At 43.8% G+C, this 20175-nt stretch overlaps 1 protein-coding gene across 1 annotated transcript in view; it reads right to left on the bottom strand.

Moving 5' to 3' along the window:
- Window positions 1-18016, bottom strand: part of STARD8 (StAR related lipid transfer domain containing 8) — a 217334-nt gene extending 199318 nt beyond the window's left edge. Inside the window, exons 1-2 of the mRNA XM_033945580.1 lie at window positions 17535-18016; window positions 14635-15185 (exon numbers count right to left, since the gene is read on the bottom strand). Of these exons, the coding sequence (XP_033801471.1) occupies window positions 14635-15153 (519 nt within the window). The 5' untranslated portion in view covers window positions 15154-15185; window positions 17535-18016. The remainder of the gene's footprint in view (window positions 1-14634; window positions 15186-17534) is intronic.
- Between the last annotated feature and the right edge of the window lie 2159 nt (window positions 18017-20175).

Raw genomic sequence — 20175 nt, forward strand, 5'->3', positions numbered from 1 at the left:
CTCTGGGTGCATGCATAGGAAGTGACGTCGGAAGGAAAGCCGAAGGGGTCGTGAGGAGTACGCTGAAGTTCTTGTTGCTCATGGCGGTGAACATTTGGAGGCATTTGGGGAAAGGGAAGGGGGCGGAGACAAGGGCAGGGGAGGGGCGCCTCTCATGGCACTTTGGCACTGGCGGTGATGTAATGATTCTAGGAAGTTCAATCTAAAAACTTGAAAGGTTTATATTTAAGCTCAGAAAACAGGTGCCAACCTGTGAACATAAGAGCATAAGAACATAAGAATTGCCGTCAGACCAGTGGTCCATCGTGCCCAGCAGTCCGCTCACGCGGCGGCCCTTAGGTCAAAGACCAGTGCCATAACTGAGATCAGCCCTACCTGAGTACATTTCGGTTCAGCAGGAACTTGTCTAACTTTTTCTTGAATCCCTGGAGAGTGTTTTCCCCTATAACAGCCTCCGGAAGAGCGTTCCAGTTTTCCACCACTCTCTGGGTGAAGAAGAACTTCCTTATGTTTCTACGGAATCTGTCCCCTTTCAACTTTATGTCCTTCCCTCGTTTATTGAATTACCTGTAAACCGTGCCGAGCTCTATCATTATGGAGATGATGTGGTATACAAACTTAAGGTTTCATTTCATTTCATTTCATCAATGTATTACTACAGTATGTACCAGAGATAAAAGAATGAACCCCCTGCTCTCCATAATCACTGCACTATTAGGTACCACAGAGAGAAAGACAAAACCTCTAATGTACGCCAAAAGCGAGCCACTACATTACAAAGAGTGCATCACCCCATTATCCCCACCTTTTACAAAACCTTTTAACTTTAGAGAGTGCCCTCTCGTTCTCCCTACCTTGGAGAGTGTGAACAACCTGTTCTTATCTACCAAGTCTATTCCCTTCAGTACCTTGAATGTTTCAATCATGTTCCCTCTCAATCTCCTCTGTTCAACGTTATGCGGTCTAGAAGTTGATTTTTATGTTATGTTATGTTTATGTTATGTACATGACATCATCACATCAACGTCCATGGACTTCTGGACACCCCAAGGTAGAGAGAACGAGAGGGCACTCTCTAAAGTTGAAAGGGGATAGATTCCATACAAACGAAAAGAAGTTCTTCTTCACCCAGAAAGTGGTGGAAAACTGGAACGCTCATCCGGAGTCTGTTATAGGGGAAAACAACCTCCAGGGATTCAAGACAAAGTTAGACAAGTTCCTGCTCAACCAGAACGTATGCAGGTAGGGCTGGTCTCAGTTAGGGCACTGGGAGCGGACTGCTGGGCATGATGGACCACTGGTCTGACCCAGCAGCGCCAATTCTTATGTTCTTATGAAGATCTATGTGGTTTACATAAGATAACATTAAACTTACAACCGAGTGATCATCACAGAACTTAATTGCCCAAAAATCTGGAAAATAAATAAGTCTTCAAACGCCTTCTGAATTCCAGATATGAGAAAGACATAAAAGAGAATTGTTTGGATTCTTTATCCCAGCAGGCAGCCTAATATGAAAGCATGCGCTCATGGAATCTTTTGAACTTCACTGACGGATACACAAAAAAGCATCAGCTTTACGAGAATGTTTTTGAGTAGCAAAAAAGAATGAATTCATCAAATAAGATGGAGCTTGACCCAACATGACTTTTACAATATTTACAGCCCAACTTAAAAATAATACATGCCTCAACAGGCAACCGATGCAATTCACATCATCATTTCAACGTCCACGCATGTGCGAAGGCCCTGAGCCGCCAGTGGGGGGTGCTGGAAAGGAAGACGCACAGAAAGAAAGAGAGTATGGTCTTGGGTTTCAAGAAAGGTTTAGATGTTTTCCTGAAGGAAAAGGGAATTGAGGATTACTATGCAGGTCCTGGACCTGATGGGCCGCCGCTTGAGCGAGCTGCTGGGCGTAATGGACCTCTGGTCTGACCCAGCAGAGGCACTGCTTATGTTCTTATGTAGAGGTTCTGGTGACGGCTGATTGCCTGAAGGAGGTGCCTCTCGTCACGAGAGGTATGTCCTGTAGGCAGTCAGCCAGTGCCGGTGCCAATCCTTCACCCCAATGTCTCGTGACACACATGAAATCTCAGGAGGCACAGTTTGTGATACACTGGTCTAGCACTAATCAGTGTTAGGTTCTGAGCATCGCCCCCCCCCCCCCCCCTCCCCGAGGCAACCTGTTCCAAACCTCTCTTGTTGTCATTTAACTCTCATTACTACTTACCCCTTGCCCAGTATAGATAGAGAAGTGCAGATCATATCCAGGGTCAGTGCAGGGGTATTAGGTTCCCAGACAAATATGCAGCCTTCAGCCCCCTTCAATTAACTTTCAAGATGCTACAGTCCCCACCCCGCAGAGGTTTTGATCGCTCCAATGCCATCCCTTGCAGAACATTCCTGTAAAAGTGTAATTGTAGACCGGAAATCCTACTTTTAAATATTAGATTTTGTTTTGTCCATGTGCTTATACCTACTAAGTCCAAGGGTATTAACCCCGTGTAAATGGACTATTTAAAAACTGCCCGCTCTCATAATTAAGCCACGGAATCCTTTGTCATGGTACATGGTCAAAATGACCAGCATTGCACAGTTCAAGTGAGCTCCTGGAGGAAAAGTCCTTAAAAATGTTTACTCTGGTTGACTTAGGAAATAAGCCATGAGAAATTGATCTACTTTATGGGATCTGCTGGGCTGATCACTGTTGGAGACAGGATGGTGGGCTTGATGGGATTGCCAGATCTCTTGTTTTGCTTTGGTTAAGCATCTTTTGACCATACAGTTGAATACATCAATCAAATGAGACCAGTCTTCATGCCAACAGGCTAAATAACCTCATTTTAAACCTTCCTCAGCAGTCATCTTAACTCAGTAACTAATAATACTGTTTGTTAATAAATCTTGAATCTAAAAGAAGTCATGTCTACTCCTTCCTGCTCTAAAAAGACCTACGAGTTAACGGATCCTTGTTAGCAATATTCTTATCTTAGACTCGTGGACTTCCTGCTCTACTCTTGAAGTAGGGCCTGCATTTCGTCCTCCTACAAAATGGATGTCTAGAGGGGACACGACAGGCAGGGATTCTGGACAGGTAGGAGGAGAAGAAGGAAAGCCCCCCTCCCCCACTGAAAGTCAAAGGATGTTTAAGCTAAGGAACTCCCCATTCCAGTGCAAGTTGGTAGCAGCTGATTCTCTCCTCCAGGCTGTCTGGACTCGGCTGCCGTTCTGCCCAGTGCTCGGAAAAGCTGCAGCATCTGAACACCGTTATTACAATTCTTTCCCGCTGGGCGGGCAGCCTGCCAGACCACATTGGTTAGACAGAAGTGGGTATTCTTTTCCACTCTTAATCCAGGCTTGTCAGGAATTTAAGAGTGCAAGGCACTAGCAGAGCTACAGAATTTTCTCTGCTTCTAGTATGTCAGCAGTATTTGCCCACATAGAATTTACAAATGTACATTTTTGGGCTAGCCCTTGCACTGCATGGCTGTGTGGAAGACTTGAGTTTGATGTTCAGGTTGAATAGGGTGGAGGAGCCGTTGAGCCACCACTCACAGAACAAGAAAATCTCAGTCATTGCTCAATGGTGACACCTACTGGTTGAACTAGTCAGCATGTGTTCTAGAAACAGTGGGAAAATCCCAGGGCAGTTGCCAAGGAAGGCTCACGGCATCAGATCCCAAGCCTGCTTCCAAAGGAGCTGCAGGAAACTTCTGGCTCAAACATACAATTTAAAAATAGGTGAAATTATGTTGGGTTCTTTCTGGTATTTCTTTCCATAAACTTTTTGTGTAATATATTACCAAGTGGTTGCAAGATGCCACACCCAATGGGCCTGATACTTAATACCGTAGGCTTTCCCCACAACCAACATAACCACTGTCCTCTGCATCAGTGAATTAAGAGCATTGCAACAATGCAAAACAAATGCACATGGTGTTTTAACGTATAATATGATAGAGCATCCTCCCCACCATCCCAAGTAAGATACAGAGAAGGGCGACAAAAATGATCAAAGGGATGGGACATCTTCCCTATGAGGAAAAGGCTAAGCGGTTAGGGCTCTTCAGCTTGGACAAGAGACGGCTCAGGGGTGATATGATCTAGGTCTATAAAATACTGAGTGGCGTGAAAAGGGTAGATGTGAAACACTTGCTCACTCTTTCCAAAAAGACTTGGTCTAGGAAACATGAGATGAAGTCACTAAGTAGCAGATTGAAAACAGAGTGGAAGATGGCCGCAGGCTTGATGAGCTCAGCAGCACGCCACTGGGCTCCGTGGTGTTTGTGTTGGAATCGATTCTTAGCGATACTGTTTGCCTACCTGAACATGCCGAAAAGAAGAGGCTCCGAGGTGCCCACTTTCGGTAACATTGAAAAGCTCCTTAGGTGGATGCAGGGAGTCTCAATGACATTGGAAGGTAGCCCGCTAAGGATGCTGGGAACTGGCAAGACTCCAACAAAGAAACTCACTGACTCATCAATCAACCTTAACAGGAAAAACTACCCAATTGACCCCACCATAAAAATCCTTGGCTTCACCCTTGACCAACAACTTACACTCAAAGCCCACACCAACATCTTAACCAACAAATGTTTCAGCTTCTTATGGAAACTACGCACACTAAAACCCTACATTGACTCCACATCATTCAGATTACTAGTACAATCGTTAATCCTCAGATCACTGGATTACTGCAACATAATTTATCTTAGATCCCACAAAAAAAACCTTGAAAAGACAGAGATTAATTCAAAACACAGCGGTACGATTAATCTTCAGGCTAAAAAAATCAGACCACATCACCCCATATTTCAAAAAACTCCACTGGCTACCTATCGAGGCTAGAATTATCTTCAAGTTCGGGTGCCTATGTTAGAAGATACTCTTCAGCACCTCACCCACTTACCTTCTGAAACAGTTTGTACTACAAAACAAACCCCGCCTCTCTCGTAAACCATTACTATTTGCCTTCCCAAATCCCAAGAGATGTCATTACAAGAGATTTCTTGATAGGACACTATCCTTCCAAGCAGGAACCTGGAACACCCTAAGCAACCTCCTCTTGAATTCCTCGACATACCAATCTTTCAGAAAAGCAATGAAAACCCACCTATTCGACAAATTTGTTTGAACTTCCATCCTTCAAACCTCCCTTCAACTTCTCCAATCCCCCCTCTCTCACCTACCCTCTTTTCCACCCAAACTCTGATACTCATGTATAAGCTGTAACCCTGTTCTCTTAGATCTTCCCTCATGCTTGGTTTGAAGTTTAAAATCAATCAATAAATATTTTTTTTAAAAACCACAAACTGGAGAAAATATTTCTTCATACTACGTGTAGTTAAACTCTGAAATTTGTTGTCAGAGAATGTGGTGAAATCAATTTAGCTTAGTAGGGTTTAAAAAAGGTTTAGATAATTTCTGTAAGGAGTGATTGTTGATTTTGCCGTTTAATCATCCAGGGTGGGGGTGGAGAGATACCCCACCCCCACCCTGGATACTTTTAATTAGAGTGCAATTGTTGGATATGTATAAAGGGGGGGATGATATATGTATTTGTCATAAATATTATTTGATAGAATTTAAGGGCTCCTTTTACAAAGGTGAGCTAGCGTTTTTAGCACACGCTACCCGAAAAACTACCACCTGCTGAAGAGGAGGCAGTAGCGGCTAGCGCACTGGCAATTTAGCATGTGCTATTCCGTGCATTAAAGCCCTAACGCACCTTTGTAAAAGGAGCCCTAAGTGATGTTAAAGTGTAAAATGTCTGTGGAATATGTTGCACTTATTTTTGGCTTTAAAATTAATAAAGATATTTTAAAAAAAAAAGATAATTTCCTAAAAGAGAAGTCCATAGGCCATTATTGTCTTGGGGAAATCCACTGCTTATTCCTAGGAGAAGCAGCATAAAATCTGTTTTACTACTTGGGATCTAGCAGAGTACTTGGGACCTGGGTTGGCCATTGTTGGAAACAGGATACTGGGCTTGATGGACTTTCGGTCTGTCCCAGTAGGTCAATTCTTATGTTCTTATGTGCGCCGAGTAAAGGACAGTCATGCCATTGTGCCATCACTGCTGAGGTTGGCTCTTAGGCATTGGTGGAATGAGGCATTATGACATCACAATCTCAGCTCTGGAACGTTGCTACTCTTTGGGTTTCTGTCAGGTGTTGGCCACTGCTGGAAAGAGGATACTGGGCTTAATGGACCTTTGGTATGTCCCAGTATGACAATTCTTATGTTCTTATTAGTGCTGGCCTTGATGAACAAATGGATACTTCTAGTACCAATATTGTTTGGGGAGGGGCAGGAAAAAGAGATACAGTTAATAGTGGCCTTGGGGGGGGGGGGAGAAAAAAGAAGATGGGCATACTGAAGGTGCTGGCTTGTGGGAGAGGAGCAGGAGAAAGAGAAGGTGATGTTGCTAGCTTTCAGTAAATTCAGTTTTTACCTGCATATTTCTCTCTTTTTTTTTTAATTGAAAATTTTTTATACATTACAGAATAAAATCTAAAGGGAAACCATAAAGCACAAACAAGAAATTATATTACAAAGAGCTATATTAAGAGAAGAAAACACCATAAATCCAGCCTCCCATCACCGAGAGAGATCTTCTAGAAAATATAAGTATTCAGTCACAAGAGACAAGTGCATCATAGAAGCCGGTATATACCCAAAAATGTTAAAACTAATCTCCATTCAAGAAGAAAAGAAATTGCTAAGGTATTACCCCTGCCAGCTGCAAACATGTCTGGAACACTGAGAAACCTCCTTATGGTCAAGTTCAATTTATTTAGGGCTCCTTTTACAAAGCCGCACTAGCGGTTTTAACGCATGCACCAAATTAGCGCGTGCTATAGCCGGGAATCTACCGCCTGCTCCAAAGGAGGCGGTAGCAGCAATTTAGCACACTCTATTCCACGCATTAAGGCCCTAGCGTGGCTTTGTAAAAGGAGCCCTTAATATACCGCAAATATAAAACCAGAAGGCAAATCTAAGCGGTTTACAATAAAAAGTTAAAATAAATTTAAAAAAAAAAAACAAATTAAATAGGGTAAGAACAAAACGTAAAGAAAAACAATTGAGAACACGGGGAAAGAGGGATTACAATAAAAATAAAAAGGTTGGGGAAAGGGATGAACAACGTGGAAAGGGACGGAACAAAGAATTTCAATCTGTCCACACAGAAGAAAAGTCGCCATCAGGAGGAAGTAAGTGAAGAGCTAAAGGCCAAAGAGAAGTCGTAGGCCTTTAATTGTGCCTTGAAGGCTACAAATGATTTCTCTGAGCGAAGGTAAAAAGGCCAAGAATTCCAGAGAGTAGGAGCCATAACACAGAATGAAGAATTCCTACGGAAGTCCAGGAAAAGTTGTCTAAATGAGGGAATGACTAACAACTACTGTTGCGAGAAGCGTAACCTTCTTTGAGGCGAGTATGCTATATAAAATGGGGTGTCTGTGGTGTGTGTTTGCAGGTGCAAGCCCAAAGGAGCGTGCTTAGTCCCTGGTGAAGCTCCTTCGGTGCACCTGAGGACACTGGGGAGCACAAGTGTAGTTTTGAAGAGCTCACATTAGATTCTTCGTACCATATTATATCCTGTATGGTAAGGTTATGGGAAAACCAAAAATCAAAGTACACATCCGACTCCTAAAATGGCAGGTCCTGTGGATGAACATGTTGTTCCGGCCTCCTCAAGCTTGTTCTTTGAGTAAAGGTTCTCCAGCATTTGTAGTGTAGGCGTTTTTCCTCAGTTCTAGTAGAAGGTCTCCTCCCCCACCTAGGATTTCCAATACTAGCAGGGGGGGACCTCTTTGGAAGTTACAGCCATATCACCCTTTGTGTGATGACATCACCGTCTTTGGAATTTCCTATTGGTTCACCTGACAATAGTTTGGACATTTCTTTCACAGATATTTGGAAAGTTGTTTTTAGGATTAAGGATGTGTTGTAATCTATGGTCTCTCAGTTGTGCATATTTATCAGCTGAGTCAGTTACAAACTAAGCCCTGGGAAAACAGTATCTTGGACTGATGACAGATCGTCAGGTTTTATGGCTAAAGTCTCAGCTTTTTCTAAGGACACTGTGGCCAAACTCTCTGAACTCGAAAAGCAGGTGGCACCTTCTCATGAGGATGCAAGAGCTCCTTACTGCAGGCTGCTGGGACTCTCAATATAAAGGATAATTTGCTGTTATCACAGCAAGGGGAACTGATGAAGGATCAGATGGATGCTAAGAATCTTCATTTATTGAATCTTCCTAGGGCTCAGGATCTCTGTGACAAACCCAAGTCTCATCTCCAGTCACCAAATGATGAAAAAATTCACTTGGTCTTCATGGAGCATCTCCAAGTTTTCCTGGAACCTCGTGGTCTTCTGACATGGCATCAGCGCTTGGACATTTTGCAGTGATAATCATACATTTCCTAAGATGTCCAGGATGGAACTTAGATGTCCGGAGCTAGACCTATTTTAAAGGCATCTTAGTGACAAAAAGGAACCCAAACTGACCAGGGCTTAAGTAATGACCCCTCACACTCCCTCAGTAGTCACTGCCCTCCTCCCACCCCACAAAGATGTGAATGAAACAGTACATACCTGTCTCTAGACCAGCAGCATTTGGTATGGGAAAGCCTAGTAGAACAGCACAAGGGTGTCTTAAGTAGCCTGGTGGATGAGCTAGTGAACCATAGAGAGGAGGATCCAGGCCCATAAGCCATTGTAACCATTACATTTATGGTGGAAAATATGAGGCTACCAAAACCCTACTATACCACCATATAGGTACCACCTGCAGACATAAGGGCTATTAGGGTGGTAGACAGGTGGGTCTAGTAGGTTTCGGGGGAGTTTTGGAGGGCTCATCATACATTGCAATGGGTTATGGTGAGATGTGTATCTGGCACCCTTTTTGTGAAGTTCACAGCAGTGCCCTCTAAGGAGCCTCTCTGTTCTGTTGGCAAGTCTGTGTAGCCAGTCCATTACAATGCAGGCCCTTCACACACCCAAATCATCTGGATTTGGACTTTTTTTTAACTTGGAAGTTTTTGTGGTTGAAAATGGCGAAAAAAGTTAGATATCCTAAGGTTGGACATCCTGATGGCCAAGACGTCCAAATAGGTCATTAAAAAAATATATATATATATGGATGTCTAGCCCCAAATGGACTTTGGAAATGTCCAAAGTCAAAAATACCCCTCTTTGTGTCATTGATCCATATATATAATTTTTTGCTTTAGGTACCATATGTGGAATTAATATTCCAATTTTCCCTTTCTGCAATTATTTTTTTTTAAATAGATGCATTTGTATCTCCCTTTAATGTGATCTAGAATCAGAAAATAATATTAAATACTGAACTAAGGCCAGTACTGGGCAGACTTGTACGGTCTGTGTCTGTATATGGCCGTTTGGTGGAGGATGGGCTGGGGAGGGCTTCAATGGCTGGGAGGGTGTAGATGGGCTGGAGTAGGTTTTAACGGAGATTTTGGTAGTAGGAACCCAAGCACAGTACTGGGTAGAGCTTTGGATTCTTACCCAGAAATAGCTAAGAAGAAAAAATTTAAATTGAATTAGGTTGGGCAGACTGGATGGACCATTCGGGTCTTTATCTGCCGTCATCTACTATGTTACTATGTAATGGGTATTTTTGTATAATTTGCTTTAAACCCTTTGCCTGAGGATGTTATTGTTTTCATTTTGAATGGAAATATATATTTTTTAAAATAATAAAAAAAGAGAACTAATCTCTACCCAATAAATCTTCCAAAAAAGAAAATAAAGCAAGTAAAAAAAAAAATCTCAATATTCTCGATTCATCTTTATGAAAACATATGAGGGGCTTTCAATAATTTTTCTACCTGAGTATGAACGGAAGTAGCAAACATGTTGTGACATGTCTCGAAGTTACTCATGGACAGTTGCAGCTCAGTGCGAATCTAACATTCCAAGAGCAGGATGTCAGGAGAGTCCTCATGCGAATCAAGTAGGAAACTGCTAGATCTGGAGCATCGTTCAGTGATAAAATTTCTCACAAAAGAATAGAAAAAGCCAAAGGAGATCCATGAATGTATGACTGCAGTTTATGGTGAGTCTGCCCCCATCATCCTACAAAGTAAAATTTTGGAGCAAGCAGTTTAAGTGGGGTAAAGAATCCATTGAATTTGACCCTCACACTGGATGGCCTGTGGAAGCAACTTTCACAGAAATGTGCAAAAAAGCCAAGGATTTAATTTTGTCAGACAGATGAATTAAGGTTTCCCAAATAGCTGAAGAAATGGGTATATCGGCAGGTACAGTTTGGAAAATAATTCATGTCCAAGGTTAGTGCAAGATGGGTTCCAAGAATGCAGATGCCACGAGGCCCTATTGCCGTCAGAACTTGGAGAGAGAACGCGGCGAGACTCGGAAGCCTGCTACAATTGTGACACCAGCCATGGAAGCCTAAGAGAACATGTCGAGAAAAGATAAACTGAATTGCCAAGAAGCCAGATTCTGCATACAATGCAACACCACAGAAACAGTAACATGTTCCCTAATATTGTGCGAAATATAAAACCAGCAGATGCAAATTGAAAAAAGCTGACAAATCACAATCACCATTTTACAAATTAACAAGTAGAAATAAAACAAAAAATAGAAAATAAGAAAATATCATTGTATTGGACTAATCCATTTTTCAGTTCGCTTTCAGAGGCCAAAACCTCCTTCTTCAGGCCAATACAGTATACTGCTATTATGGTATCCTATTCTGACCTGAGAAAGGGGGTTTTGGTCTCTGAAAGTTAGTAAAAATGTATTAAAATGACTCCAATAAAAATATTACCTTATTTTCATTTTCTATTTATTTATAAACATGTATCAATACAACTACAGCAACAAAAAAAATCTTTCTTCTACATTTTGTCATTTCTACTTTAATCATCTTCTCTTCTTTCCATCCAGCGTTTATCCTCTCTCTCCCTTCCATGCAGCATCTGCCCCTCTCTGCCACTTCCATATGGCATCTTCCCATGCCCCCTTTCATAAACTGTCTATCCTGTACCCCTTTTCTCCTTTGTACATGATTCATTTCAGTTTTAACCTGTTACCATTTTTCTCTCTGTCTGCATCCTCTCAGAAATGGACCCCATTCCATATCCAGGTCTCAAAAGACAGGCAGAGCTATTGAATTTCAAAGCATCCATGAGACAATAGTGCAGAGAGGAGGGATTTAGATTTGTTAGGAACTAGGCAACATTCTGTGAAAAGGGAAGCTTATTCCAGAAAGATGGACTTTCCCTTTGCCAGAAGGAAGCTGGAACAATCCACTTTCTGAAGCTCTTGGAAAAGTGCCCTGTGGCCTTCTGACTCCAAAACCAGCTCCTATCAACAGAACCTGTTCCACTTTAACCCGGGGCCATCAGCCCTGCCCACAGCATTTCCACCCCTCTCAAGTGTCTTCCCTAAATGCCTCCATGTGATGCCAGCCCACAACCCTTGTTTTCTGCTGACTGACACATGTGCTTTTCTTGGCACACCAATCCTTATAATCCATAGTATTGAGTGAGAGCAGATGAAGGGAAGGATTCAGCCTTTCTATTGTGCTCTTTGGCAGAGCTAAAAAGAGCAACAGAATTTCTAAAGCGCTTCCAGAGGAGCAACGTTTGTTCATGTCGGAGAGATTTGCCACCTCCTCCCTTGCAAACTGCTCTATTGTGCCTGAGATACTTTACAATAATGAGAAAGCATTTATTCATCCTGGCGCCTGTCTCAGATGTGGGTTATTAGAACCCACAAAAACACCTGAAATATGACAGTACGGCTCAGGTTTTCTTTTCAAAGCCCACAACAGAAGCTATGAGTCGAATCATGGGAAGACAAGCAGCCAATCTGTTCTTTAGAACAGAAGAAACCCTGCAATGAAAAAACCGTGCCTGTCCCAGGAACTTTACAGCTGACATGCACTACTATCTCTTGGGAGGCTCTATAAACACAATTACAGTACCCCAGAACTGTCTCAAGGGCACTGGTACCCCAAGAGTGGGATAGAACAAAGTCTCAGTTTCCCTGCAGCTGGGGTGTCTCAGGAGCATCCCCTGGCCCGGGGGAGGGGGGAGGTTCTTAACCCAGTTCTCAGGACACATCAGCCAGTTTGGTTTTCAAGATATCAACAATGGAGTGAGAGAGAAGAATCTGAGGATGGAAGGAGAGAAGGAGAAGAATCTGAGGATGGAGGGAGAAAGGGAGAATAACCCGAGGATGGAGAGAGAAGAATCTGAGGAAGGAAGGAGAGAGGGAGAAGAACCTGAGAGTGGAGTAAGAAAGAGGAATTTGAGGATGGAGGATGGAGGAGGAGAAGGAGAAAGAGAATAACCAAGAGTGGAGTAAGAGAGAGGAATCTGAGGATGGAAGGAGAAAAGGAGAAGAATCTGAGGATGGAGGGGGAAAGGGAGAAGAACCCGAGAGTAGAGTGGAAAAGAGGAATCTAAGGATGGAAGGGAAGAGGGAGAAGAACCCAAGAGTGGAGTAAGAGAGAGGAATTTGAGGATGGAGGGGGAGAAGAAGAACCAAGAGTGGAGTAAGAGAGAGGAATCTGAGGATGGAAAGAGAAAGGGAGAAGAATCTGAGGAAGGAGGGGGAAAGGGAGAAGAACCCGAGGATGGAAGGGGAGAAGAAGAAGATTCTGAGGATGGAAGGGGAGATGGAGAAGAACCTGAGAGTAGGCTGGAAAAAAGGAATCTGAGGATGAAAGGGAACAGGAAGAAGTACCCATGAGTGGAGTGAAGAATCTGAGGATGGAGGGGGAGAGGGAGAATAACCGAAGAGTGAAGCAAGAGAGAGGAATCTGAGGATGGAGGAGGGAGGGAGAAGAACCTGAGAGTGGTATCATTCCTTCTGCTAGAAACTCCCCAACTCTGAGATGTCCTGTCTGTCCAAATGTAGATTGTAAGTTCTTCTGAGTAGGGACCGTCTATTGAATGTTAAATGTACAGCACTGCAGTGCTAAAGAAATGATAAATAGTTGTGGTAGTAGTGAGAGAAAAATCAGAGGATAGAGGGGCCGAGGGAGGGAGAGATGGAGAGTCATGCTTTAGATGAGGAATGAGAAAGGCACTAACCTCAGTGAAATCAGGGTTTGAGTTACTAAAGGAATGTACACTGCACCGATAGCATTAGGGGCATACACTGCACTGATAATATGGAGGAATTGATTTACAGAAGGAATACACACTGTTGGGCTAGATTTTCAAAAAAAACATGTAAAAAAACAGACAGGCTAGCAATTTTTTAAAAAGCGAGTCATTCTCCCAAAAACACTCGTGCAAATGAAGTTGGCAGAGAGGACTCGCTAAATTCGCATGTGCCCATCACTGGTTATAATGATGGGCACATGCCCAGAATAAACAAAAAAACAAACCAACCCACAAGAGTGGGAGAGATACCCAATGTCTCCCGCTGCCAACCAATACCCCCAACTCCCCTCGGCAGCAGGAGAGATAGCGAATCTCCTACCCAACTGACACACCCTGCTCCACAGCGGGAGAGATGCCCAATATTTCCAACTACTAACCAACCCCCCCCCCCCCCCCACATACACACACACACACTCCCTTCAGCAGCAGGAGAGTTGCTCATGCTCTCCTGCCAACATGCAACACCTCTGACAACCTCCATCTGCTCCCCCTTACTGGTGAGGGGAAGGCCCACCGTTTTGAAGAGGCGGGTCAGCTGGCAGGAGAGAGTAGGGACCCGTCAGTCAGCCATCTGAAAATAAGGTAAGGGGGAGAGGGTGGAGGCCATCGGAGGCACGGGGAGGGGTTGTTTGGTGGTGGGAGAGCGTGGGCAACTCTCCCGCTGCCGAGGGGAGTTGGGGGGATGTTGGTTGGTGGTAGGAGAGATTGGGCATCTCTCCCGTTACCGGTGGGGTGTGTCGGTTGGTGGCGGGAGAAACTGGACATCTCTATTGAGAATCTGGGCTACTGTGTGCTCTTTTAATATATCAGTGCCCTATCAATATGTTGGGTGTAGTGTGTGTTCTTTTCTTAAATACTGCCTGAACTGTGATCTTTGGTTTCTTTCCGAAGGTGTGATACTTCTTTTCAGAGACAGCTAGATGGAAATGGCAGCATTATGCTCCCGTTTTTCTCACTCTCTAAATTACCCCCCCCCCTACCCCCCTCTCCCTGGCTTAATGTGCCTTTCTAGGGCTCCTGAGGCTCAGAGGTTCCAATCCCAGCAGGGCTCATGCAGCTGCCCGTTTTTCATGCTGGAAGTGTGGTAAGATGCAGAAAAGCCTCCACATGCTCTCAGGAATTTGAGCTTTACATTGCATTACATTAGTTAATTTTTTTTAATTCTGCCAATACCTTGCGGCTCTAGGCGGATTACAAAAGGAAGAGATGCTGGTCATTTCCAGAAGATTACAGGGAAGCTATTGGCTGGAACATTTAAATGTTGCCTTATGATTGTACCCCACTTTGAAGTGTAGCTGAAAAGTGAATAGTCAAATTTAAATAAATAAATGATGGAGAAATATTCTTAAAGTGCCTCCCACCCAGACACAATCAAGTAAATAGAGGTGTGGAGACAAAAGGTCTTTACTTGAGGTCACATGGTGCACAATTTCTAGAAAAGATACTGAAAACAACTTACCAGACTATAAGGACCTTTGGCTACTCCCTGTGGGCAGGGGCTACCGCTGCAAAGGGAATTTCTGTGCCAGGCATGCAGACTCTGCCATCGCCCAGCTTCTGCTGATTCCTGGGAACCTGCACTTTCAGGTGCTTGGATGAGCTGGATTGGCTCCTGGTAGGCACTGAAGCTGCTCTCCTGGTTCAGGCTGGATGCGAGAGCTCCACTTCTCCTGGACCACACACAGTTCCTGGTAAAGACGATAGCGCTTGGCTTGTGCTTCAGGACTCTCACAAGCCTCTTGGGCGAGTGTTCCTCAAGGGAAGACAAGGCACGGTCTTCCACACTGGATATGTGGTCCGGATCATCTACTGGGTCACCCAGAGAACACTGCAGACAAAAGACCCCATATGCACCTGCCTCTACAGCACGAGGTGGCTTCAGGCCTTTCTCAGCATGACACATTGAAGAGCTCAGTGTGCTCTCTCCTTCCAAGGATACTTTCTGTGCCATTGGGAAGGAACTTTCACAGCTGCTCATCCATGGCTCACTCTTCAGAGCCTAAGATTTAACTGCAACAGAAGGAAAATAAAAACCCTTATAGCAAGATAAGGAAGAAATCTGAAAATACTTTGGTAGGGGGGAGGAGAAAGTCACCATGGGGTAAGGGGAAGAGATACTAATACAGGAATTTGTCCGTGGAAGCTCAGCTCTGCGTATGGATAATACAGGAAAGATTTCTACCTGTCTGTTGCTTACCTTCTCAAGGAGAAGTTGGGAATGCAAGCAAGTGTAAGGATCATTTCAGGACCCTCACTAGCCCAGTGTGCTTCTGTCTGGTTTCAGGACCAAACCAGCCCCTACTTTTAGAAAACTGTGAAAGCGTTTTGGTTTTTTTAGCGCTGGCTGCCACGCTGAATGCTCTGCACTGCTCCTGATGCTTTAGGAACTCTAGGAGCATCGGAGCAGCATGGAGCATTTTGCTAAAAACTGATTTTGCAGTTTTGTAAAAGGGAGGGTGGGGGCAAGCCAGAATAGAGAGCAGGTATATAACGTTTGGTTACAGCATCCCCCTCTGGATTTGTGTGGATCAGTTAAGAGAAGCAGCGAGGGTCTCAGGCTCAGTTTTTGCCTGGTGTGAAGTGTAATATCAATACCAAAAATAATCCCTAATGAAGTGGCAATCAAAGATCATCGATATTAAGAAAAAGAATGCTAAAACGTGCAAATAATAAATGTATTAATTTCAATTTAGTTACTTTTTCTCTTTCTTCTTTGCTTTGACGCCATTGCATTTCGAGCAGGACTCTCTGCCTCTGGATCAACAAATCTTTTCAAAAAGTATCAAAGCCTCTATGTTACGCCACAGTTATAGAGCTAAAGCCACATGCATTTGGGCCCCTTTCGAGCTTAAGTGCCCTCTTCACACACACATTGGCTCCCAGGAGATCTTGGAGACGAGAGAGAGCCGCATTCTCTAAAGTCACCTGTGCGTTTAATAATGACGCTAGACCATCATTAAATGCATAGATTTTATCACCCGATTATTAACACAGCTCACTGTGGTCTTTTCCGTGCTTTCTAGCAGCCTCCGATTGTACTATGCAAATATAATAATCTTTAATAATAATAATAATAATCTTTATTCATGTATACCGCCCAATCATAAGTTCCAGGCGGTTCACAGCAAAGGACTGTGCAATCAGTGAAACAGACATATAAACAGAGATACAACAATAATCAAGTTACAAACTTATCAAACAGATACATTTTTAATAACTTCCTATAAGCATAATATGATTGCGCTTGTGGAATCAGAATACTTAACCAGGAATTCATTTTTCCTAACTGAAATGCAAAAGTCTTGTCCAAAAATCTCTTGTAACGACAAGCTTTTAAAGATGGATACATAAACAAACCATTATTTTGAGTACTTTTATTCGACTTGTGTAACTTAAATTGGGAGGATAGGTATCCTGGAGCTTTAAAGCAGATGCAACCAAATTCAAACAGAGTTCTTGCTTCAAATGGCAACCAATGAAGTTGTTGATAAAAAGGACCTCTCCGGGCCTTGTAATTAATGAGGATTTTTATGCGTTTATAATGTTTGTCCTATTAATATGTAAATCTTATAACCCGCCCTGAGCCTTTAGGGGAGGATGGGATAAATAAATGAACGCTGTGGCCTGTTTGGACTCTGCCCTGTTCTTTGAAAAACACCTAAGACCATTATTAGCAGCAAATATCGCCTGGCCAAGCACAGATTCATCACATTTCCACCAAACCAAACTGGACAGCTCAGAGTTTGCATTTATCCTATGCTCAGGAAATCCGGCTTGGAAAATCCATTCTAGAAGGCAACAGACCAAAACTGCCCCCGACTCCCTGGTTTTAATGTTGCCTGTGCCAGTGCTGTATCTTCTCGCTTCTTAGGAGTCCTAATCCTGGCACGGCTAATGCGGCTGCCTTTTTCTCATGAGAACCACTGTGAGGTGGGGTAAGATGCAGAGAAGCCCCCACATGCTCTCAGGAATTTGAGCTTTAAAAGTGAATAGTCACAATTTTTAAAAAAGGGGAAATCATTTTCTTAGAGCTCCCACCATCCCAGCTCCAGCCAAGTAAATTGAGAGGTGGGGGAGACAGAAGGGCTTCACCCGAGGTTCACACAGAGCCAGTGCTGGGCTGGAGTGCATTTCAGATGTCCACCAGTCACAACTTTCAGACTCCGGACAGTCCTGTGCTAGTACAGGCAGAATCAGTGTCCTGGGTTCTCAAATCCAAAAAGTAAACATTGGATATGATTATTCCTATATTGCATGGGGGGGGGGGGGAGCAAGGTGAGTGAGCAGGGGAATGATCTATTGCAATTTCACAAAGTTGACAACCAGGACTCTGGGAAGGTAGGTTTACGCTCTCCCTACCTGAACTTTGCTTTGAATCTCTTCCTTGGGCTAGGCAGATGTCCATAGACTGTCCAGTTACACCCCAGGGGTGTCTGCACTGCTCCTGTGTCCTGGAGATCCTTCAGCTTCTCCTGGGAAGAGGAAGGGAAGGGTGGCATGACATCACCTATCTGGCTTCCACACACGCCTACCTGCGGAAAGCAGCAGCCAGGTAAGGCACCAACCGGCTTAACCCTTTCAAGACTTGCACGAGCCGAGGCAGCAGCCAATCTGTGCTCAGGGGATGGGACGAAATTTCAAATGATGTTTACCCTCACAGTACTGAGGAATTTCATTTCACCTAGAGCAGTGCATCCGAGCCCAGATGTGGAGACACACCCACCAGTCTGGTTTTCGGGGTATCCAAGATAGATTTGCATGCACATTCATTTCAGACACTCGTACTCATTGTGGATATCCTGAAAAGGAGAATCCCTGATCTGAAAGTGTTTTTATGTTGTTAACCTGTCCTAGTATTGCGGGCTGAGAGCAGAGAGCTCCTATATCTATTTCCAATTCCCCCTGTGCAACTAGCAGCTCATTGTTTAATCCTCAGGTCCAGTGGCTATAAAGAGTAAGGTGATCAACGGGGCAGGGAGCTGGGGTATGCTGGAGTGGTTGCAGGGCTACAGTCCATCTGCACCAGACCCCGCTCCATGCACTCTTCCACTGCCTGGGGTTGCTCCACCCCGGCTTCCCACCTCACCAGGTACGCCATTGTTCAGATCCAACCTTTTAGTCTTGGTTCAGCTGAACAGAGAGAGTTCTCAGATTGCACTGCATGTGTGTGGACGTAGGTCCTTAGGAATTTTCCCCATTTCAAGGGGAGGAGGGGGCAATGTTTCCTCTAGGGACTGAGGTCATGTGAGCAAAATCTGTTTTTCGTGAACAAAGGACTGAGTTGATGTAAGCAAACATTTTCCGTTCCATTACCCTTCCGGTATTAAACACACTTTACATTAGAAATTAAATTTAAAAAAATGGAAAATAGGATGATATTTTATTGAAAGGACTTAAAACCTTTTAGCTCTCAGAAGGCAACACCTCCTTCCCCAAGTCAAGATAGTAATTTGTTCAGACCTGAGAAAGGTGGTTGTGGTCTTTGACAACATATTAAAATTAGTCCAATGAAAAGATTTTCTATTTCTATTTATTCACTTTTATAAACACGAGTACCACAGTATCTTCATTTAAAAATAAAGTTCTTTATTCTACCTTTGTTTTCTGGTCATTTACTTCTCTGGTTTCTGCTTTACTCTATCTTAAGTCTCTTGCCGGGATTTTTTTCTCCTCCTTTTCTTTTCAGCTTTCTTCAGTTCTTTTTTTTTTTCTACCTCTATGTCCTGATTTAACTCTAGTCAAGTTCCCTCTTTTTTATGGCCTACTGGTCCTGACTCTTATCTATTACTTCCCCTTATTTGCAGTCTTTAACTAACTCTGCCCTGCTTGCCCTGGATCAGTAGCATGAAATGTTGCTACTCCTCGGGTTTTGGCCAGGTACTAGGGACCTGGATTGGCCACCTTGAGAACGGACTACTGGTGTGATGGACCATTGGGCTGACTCAGTAAAGCAATTCTTTTGTTCTCTCCTCCTTCTATAGCGTTTGTCCCCCTTATCTGCCCCTTCTTTCCCCTTCCATCATTATCTTCCTAAACATCTGCTCATTTCTTTACCCTCTTCCATCCAACATCTGCCCCTCTCTCCCCCTTACCATCCAACATCTCCACACACTCTCTCTCCTTCTATCAGTACCTGTCTCTTTCCCCTTCCATACGGTCTTCCCCCTCTCTCCCCTTTCACTTCCCCCTTCCATCATCTCCCTCCTGTCTTTCTCCTCTTCCATCCAGGCTTCGGTCTCCCTCCTTCTATACAGCTTATTCCCCCTCCCCTTTCCATCCAGCATCTCCCTTCTCTCTCCTTCCATCAATATTTCCCTCCTCTTTGAATCTCTCCCCTTCCATACTACGTCTGTTCTCCTTCTCTCACCTTCCATCCAGCATCTCCCCTTTCATTTCCTCTGTTTCATCATCTCTGTATCCCCCCTCCCCATCATCTGCCCTCTCTCTCCCATGTTCTAACTAGAATCTGTCTTCTTACTTCTATTCAAAATCTGCCCCTCTCTTCCCCACCCAAACCATTTCCACCAGTTTCTGCCCCCTCTCTCTCCTCTAGGAAACGTTCTCTAATGCGAGCTCAGAAAACACAGAATAAAAGCTTACAAAAATGTTTAAGGGGAAGATCTCACACACCACATGAGACTCACCTTGGAATTGGTTGTTTAGAGTTTTTTTCTTTTTAAATAATACTTTGGGTTTTTGTGTATTTGGGTGGGCTGTTGGTAGGGGCTTTCCTATCAAGCATATGGAATGATTTTATTTGAAGTTGTAAACTGCTTAGATTGTATTGTAAGTTTGTGGTATATCAAACTGAATAAATCTGTAATCTATGATTACTGGTCTCAGTTTAGGGCCCCCTGGTAAGACTTCTCTGGCCTTTTCTGTGTGCTCCCCTCAGGGCCGCCATCAGAAATTTCTGGGCCCCTTACTGAGCAATCCTATTGGGCCCCCCACGCACCCCTTCCCCCCCCCCCCCTTCTTCCATGGGCCGAATACACACATA

This window comes from Geotrypetes seraphini, chromosome 5 (genome assembly GCF_902459505.1).
Source record: "Geotrypetes seraphini chromosome 5, aGeoSer1.1, whole genome shotgun sequence".
Lineage (NCBI taxonomy): Eukaryota > Metazoa > Chordata > Amphibia > Gymnophiona > Dermophiidae > Geotrypetes > Geotrypetes seraphini.